Raw genomic sequence first — 6,889 nt, forward strand, 5'->3', positions numbered from 1 at the left:
ATGAGGTGAAGTTCAAGGGAAATGCTATATACGAGTATATCATCGAAGAAAACTGCGACAAACTTGCGAAGGAAAGGTTGCAGAAGCTCGTTCATAGCTGCTTGGAATGTGGATGGGGCATTGCAAAGCCCAAAAGGCATTACACGGTATTCGTAATGGCCTTGGTGTGTTCGAAAGGCAGTTTTGTCAATGTCTGATTCGTGCATTCTGATTTGGTGAAACCCTTGGCGTAAATCCAATTTAGAGAACCATGAAGCACCACCAAGTTCATCGAGCTATTCATCTATGGTTGGCATCGGAAAACGGTCACGGATAGTGATGGCGTTAAGGGCCCTGTAGTCCACACAGAAACGCCATGTTCCGTCTTTTTTCTTAACAAGTAGAACAGGGGAGGAGAAGGGGCTCCGACTGGGTTGTATGAGTTGGTGATGGAGCATATCTTTGACCTGTTGTTCAATTTCATTTTTTTGTGAGAAAGGGTAGCGGTAAGGTTTAACGGAGACGGGTGAAGAAGAAGGGTGTAAGGTAATACGGTGGTCTGTGTTTCGTGAAGGTGGTAAGGTAGGATTAGGGTTGAAGATGGGTGAGTGTTTCATGAGTAGTTCGTTGATGGGTGTAATATGGTGGGTATTAGGCTGTGGGTCGGGTTGTAGGATTTGGAGGTGGAAAAATTCAGAGGCTGAATTAGTTTGAACACATCGTTTGAGTTGGTGGGCTGAGATGGATAGTGGGCCTGGATTGGCATCAGCTTTCAAGAGAATGTTGGTGTTGTTGTAAGTAAATGAGAGGGTAAGGGAGGTGTAGTCCATAATAACTGGGCCCAGAGATTTGAGCCATGGGGCCCCAAGGATAATGTCTGCTCCACTGAGAGGTAGAACGTAGAAATCAACAATGAAGGGGTGGGATTGAAGCAATAGTGACACGTCGTTGCACAGCTGTTGGCATTCCAAGAGTTGACCGTTACCCACCATGACTTTCAGTGTGTTCACAGGGGATGATGGTAAATTAAGAAATTTGGCTACTCTACTCTGTATAAAGTTGTGGGTACTACCTCCATCGATGAGTACGGTGACAGCATGATTAGCAATTTGTCCTAGTATACGGATGGTGGCGGTGGCGGCGGAACCAGAAAGGGAGTGGAAGCTGATTTGGCCATCGAGATTGTCAACGGTTGTTAGTGAGTTGTCTGGGTCATTGGTTATGGTAATGGGTGGCTCGGTTGTTTCTGGGGAGGAATCTGGGTCGGGGTCGTCAGAGACAAGTAAGAAGAAACGGCCTTTACATTTGTGGCCTGGAATAAATGTTTCCTCGCAATTGTAACAAAGTCCCTTTTCTCGCCGGTTCGTCATTTCTTCTGGTGATAGTTTTTTGAATTGGAGGCGTGGTTGTGTGGGAACAGGGTTAGAGGTGGTGGAAAGTGTAGTTGTGGAGGAGTTGTTTTGTGGGTATGAAGTTTTGTGTTTAAAACCGCGGCGGCGTTCATCTATCTTGTCTTCCTGGATTTTAGCTAATGCGGTGGCTTGGGAAAGATTATTAGGTTGAAGGGCTTGAACCTCACGGCGGATCTCCGGAGAGAGGCCAGAGATAAAGCAACTGAGGATGAATGGAGGTGGGAGGCCAACGATTCGGTTAGCGAGTCGCTCGAAATCGTTGAGGTATTGATTAAGTGTTCCGCGTTGGGTGAGTTTGAATAGGGATTGACTGGGGTCGTCATAGTAGCTCGGGGCGAAACGAACTTCAATGGCGTGTAGGAGTTCGAACCAGGTGGTAATGAGTCCGTTCCGAAACATGTATTGGTACCAGCTTAATGCTGAACCTTCCATGTAGAATGACGCGACGGTGAGTCTTTCTTCATCGGGTGTTCTGTGATAGTCAAAGAATTGGTTGATTTTGAAAATCCATCCCATGGCGTCAGAGCCATTGAAACGAGGAACTTCAAGTTTTATGTGAGGACGAGGATGTGGTGGTGGTGTGGGTGGTTGTGGAGGTGTTGGGGGCTGTGTAGTAAGGGTAGCGAGTTGGTTAAGGATTAAATCAACTTTTTCGGATAAGTCGTCCAATCGTTCAGCATTTGTGGGACGTGCTGCCATGGAAAGGTGAAGGGAGGATCAATTGAAAGCACCAAATTGTTAAGAGTAAACTTCCTTGAGTTATAGGACAAGGTAACCTCCTGAATTCTATAATAACTAGGGAAATATTTCTTGCTTTATTTCTCATTCTACTGCTCTTTAAATAGCAGCTCAATTACATAAATGATAGATTCTCACAATCAATCCAACGGCTATCCTAAATTGTAGGGATTGATAGTGGGTGCTGCATAGATTTGCTAACGGTAATGACAGAAATTAGTAGGATATTTGGTGAGCTGTAATTCTTCTAGAATCCTAGGATAGTACAGTTGTTAAAACTAATTTATTCATAATTGCTGAGATATTTGGGCCTTGTCTTGATTCTTGTAGGTCTTCCTCGTATGTTGGGCTGGGCTGCAATGTTGGAATCTTCTGCTTGTTCTGCACTGCTGTTGTTGTTAGTAATATGGGTGTTAACACTGTCACTTGGAAGTTGTCAACCCTGTTGTTGGGAAAACTTGAGCTAAGCAGTATTATACAAATGATGTGGACAGGACAAAAAACATGGGTGTTTTACTTCATGGAGATGGTAGTTTTGCTGGTAAGGGTGTGGTCTATGAAACACTACATCTAAGTGCTCTTCTAAATTACACTACTGGTGGGACTATCCATATTGTGTTAAACAATCAAGTTGCATTTACAACTGATCCAATGTCTGGCAGGTTCACATTGCACAGATGTTGTTAAAGCTTTAGAATGTTCCATCTTTCATGTTAACAGTGATGATGTGGAAGCAGTTGTTCATGCCTGTGAACTTGCTGCTGAGTGGCGCCAAACTTTCCATTCAGATGTGGTTGTGGACTTGGTGTGTTATCGTCGATTTGGCCACAATGAAATTGACGAACCATCTTTCACACAACCTAAAATGTACTAAGTTAGCTCTTTTGTTTATTATGCTTCTTTTTGTATGCACTTTGCTTTTGGCCAAGTTAATCAGATTTGTAACTTTGTTGGTTTAATATAGGTCATCGGATGCCATCCTTCAATTCTCAAAATATATCAAAAGCCATCCTTTGTTGGTTTAATATATTTGTAACTTTTTATTCAAAAAAAAAAATATATTTGTAACTTTGTTTATTTAAATAGGAAAATTAGTTTTAAATTCTGATAGATTTATAATAGGCTAAATTACCCTCAGGATCCTTTAAGTTATTTAATTGTAACAGTTTGGTCCTTCAAGTTTTTTTTTAACAACTTGGTCCTTTTGGGTGATTTCTGCCTCATTTTTCTCTCATTTTAAACATTTAGAAATGTTGATTGTTGTATTATTGGTTGCATTTCATCATTTTTATACCACTCAATATAATTGCATCCATAATTAGCACATTTTCTCTGTTAAAAAAGGATAACGGTGTGCACATTTGATAACATAAAGGACCTAGTTGTAGCGAAAATAACATGAAGGATCAAACTGTTACAATTAAATAACTTAAAGGACTCTAGGAGTAATTTAGCCTTTATAATATATGAAATCCATGGTGTTTCGATCAATTTTTATATATTTTTCTTTAATCTATTGAACCAAACATATATTATATTTTCTATTGATATGTTTACAACTACAACTTTCTATTGATATGTTTACAACTACAACTCTAATTTATAGTAAATTTATTTTTGACAAAATATATATATATATATATAATATTAAGAGTTAACAGTCATTTACCCCCTGCAATAGTAGCGATATTCGGTTTACCCCATTTTAAATAAAAAATTTGGATTACCTGTGTAATATTTGGATACCCCTCTAAACGTGTAAAAACCAGGGGGAAAAATCAAAAAAATATATTTTACAGGGGATAATTTTCTCTCTTAGGGGGCAAAAGACTTACAATTTTAATATTATAGGGGGATAATGCAATTTTTTTTTAAAAGGGGTAAGCCGAATTTCGCTATTATTGCAGGGGATAAATGACTATTAATCCTAATATTAAACATCTAAAATTAAAATAATAGGCTACAGTATGAATAATAGGCTATAGCCATACTAGATTTTGATAATGAAAATGATAAGATTTTTAAAGATGTAACAGGAAAGACGAATTTTGCATTGAAATTAGCCAAACAATTATTTTTTATCATATATTAGTCATACTAGGCTATAGGTGATTCATGTGTTGCATTTGCATTAAAATTACATTAATGCTGGATAAAGTTGAACTAAATTGCCTATTACAGGTGTTGTACTTCATAAAATAACCTATGCTCCATACGTAGAAAGGACCTATGCCTGCTAACGGTGCTGTGTGAAAATTAGCTCAACTTAATAAACCTATCGATTTTATATGCTAGCTGTTCTCATAACTGTTTATCAATATTATCAAGACTGAAATCTATGCTAAGACTCTACTCCATTTTGCATATTCTGATTTTTGTCATACACTGCATTCGAAGTAAAAAAATGTATTAATTGCCAACATATCACTTTTGCTCAAGCCATCGTGTTCTCACATTAAACAAGGAAGAAAGGTTGCTTTGCTACAAGGTACTTCATACATGACACTATCACTAATATTTATTTTATTAAATTGATCACATTTTATTGTTTTAAGATGAAATAATTAAGAGAAGTATGATATAAACTTTCAAGAGACACTATCGCCACATTACCTATTTTATTAAACTAACCATATTTAATTTAATATTTTATTGTCTTAAGATAAAATAATTAAGAGAAGTATAAGTTGAAAAAATCAAGAAGAACATGGTATAAACTTTTACATTGGACACTATCAACACAATACCTATTTTATTGAAGTGATCATGTTTAATTTAATATTTTATTGTCTTTGAGATGAAATAATTAAGAAAAGTATAAGTTGAAAAAATATTAAGAGAAACATGATATAATTTTTCAAACGATACACTGTCACCACAATAATAGTTTATTACTATCAATAAAATTTGATTTAGTTCCTATTAGTTGTTATTACTTACTATGTGCTGAGTTATGGGTTATCACTATATGAAATCACTCATCAATTAGAAAATTAAATTTTTCTATAGTGATTCATTGTTCACCTTAAGAATGGTCAATACCCGTGCGGACGCACGGGTCATCTACTAGTATATTTAATAATAATTATTTTGACTTTTTGATCAATCTCTTTTTTTATTTTTTATATTGAGTTTTTGTCATGTCATTTTTTAACTTAAATTTTTATTATAACATTATTTATTTCTATTAATACTTATAAAAATATTGGATCCTTTAAAATTTTGGGTCTCCTAAAATTTAGAATTTTATGTTGTAGAGTTTGTTTCTTGCATGGGGCCGGCTCAACATCATAAAAAGTATAATAATTTGAATAATAAATCAAACAATAAATAATAAAAAATAAAGGTTAGTGTAAATACTTGTACAAGAGCCATTAGATTTAGTATCAGGTACATCATAGTATCATACATCACACACATAATGTATTTCAATTTGATATGCCATATATATATATATATATATATATATATATATATATATATATATATATATATATATATATATATATATATATATATATATATATATATATATATATATATATATATATATATATATATATATATACTGCTTTTTCATTAAAACAATGATATATATTTGCTATAGTGATAATATTAATGTGAATGACTTATACTGCATTTTCATTAACAAAATATGTAATATTAAGGACATTTTAACGTGAAATTGAAAAACAATTTTTAAATGCTACATTAAAAATAATTGAAATTTAAAAATTTACGTTTATTTTGAATAACATTAATGTCACATATTTTTTTAATTTAAAAAATAATATTTTGAAATTTAAAAAATAACATTTATTTAATTTTAAAATAATAATTATTTATTTTTACTTTTTCTTAAATATGCAGATTTTTTTTTACTATAAAAAAATACGTTATTTATTAATTAAATTAAAAATGTCACTTTTTTATAATTTAAAAAATAATGTTTTAAAAAAAATATTAGGGATGCATTGATGATGGTCAATTATGTGTGAACAGTGTCAGACAGTCGACTGATGATGTCCGACTATGTGTGAACTACATCAGAAATACACTGATGATGGTCAACTATGTGCGAACCATGTCAGACAGTCGACTGATGATTTCCGACAATGTGTGAACCATGTTAGAGATTCATTGATGATGGTTTAACTGTGTGTGAACCATGTTAGGCAGTCAACTGATTATGTCCAATTTGTGGTGGTCGTTTTCTTTACCTCCCCGTTTCACTTGGGAGGACGGCACGCTAAACCCTTCACGCGAAATTTGGAAGGAGAATGCGCCCGTGGTGGGATGAATTTTGTTTCAGTTCTTCCTACGATATCACACGAACTTTCTTATTGGTCCTACGAGTAGGAAAGGGAAAAAAAGATCTCAACTAAACCCTAGGAGTTTGCTAAGTGTGGGGATTTCACCTAGACTAGAAATTCTGGAGTCCGGGGGGTCGGTTATACATAGGGAAGTGTTTAAACACCCTACATATCTGTAGTACTCTACAGGAACCTTCTCTGTGTCATTGTGATTGTGTTTATTGCTAATGATTATTGGGAAAGTTTCTCCTTTGTGTTAGGAGAAAGAATTGAATTGATTAAAGAAAGACAGACAGACTGACTGACTATTTTTGGTATTTTATTAGCTCGCTGAGATTCCTTGTGAACCTCATGCCTACATATCCCTAGTGGAAGTCAGAGCTTAATGTAGTTCGGGAAACTAACTAGGGAAATTAATTATTTTTGGTGCCTTGCTTAAAGCTCAAG

The 6,889-nt window shown here is 34.8% G+C and overlaps 1 protein-coding gene across 1 annotated transcript; it reads right to left on the bottom strand.

Moving 5' to 3' along the window:
- Positions 1–275: 275 nt before the first annotated feature.
- On the bottom strand, positions 276–2,090 carry LOC131639487 (uncharacterized). The gene has a single exon (XM_058909980.1). The coding sequence runs from the start codon at positions 2,088–2,090 to the stop codon at positions 276–278; it is 1,815 nt and encodes a 604-aa protein (XP_058765963.1).
- Between the last annotated feature and the right edge of the window lie 4,799 nt (positions 2,091–6,889).

This window comes from Vicia villosa, unplaced genomic scaffold (genome assembly GCF_029867415.1).
Source record: "Vicia villosa cultivar HV-30 ecotype Madison, WI unplaced genomic scaffold, Vvil1.0 ctg.002659F_1_1, whole genome shotgun sequence".
Taxonomy (NCBI): domain Eukaryota; kingdom Viridiplantae; phylum Streptophyta; class Magnoliopsida; order Fabales; family Fabaceae; genus Vicia; species Vicia villosa.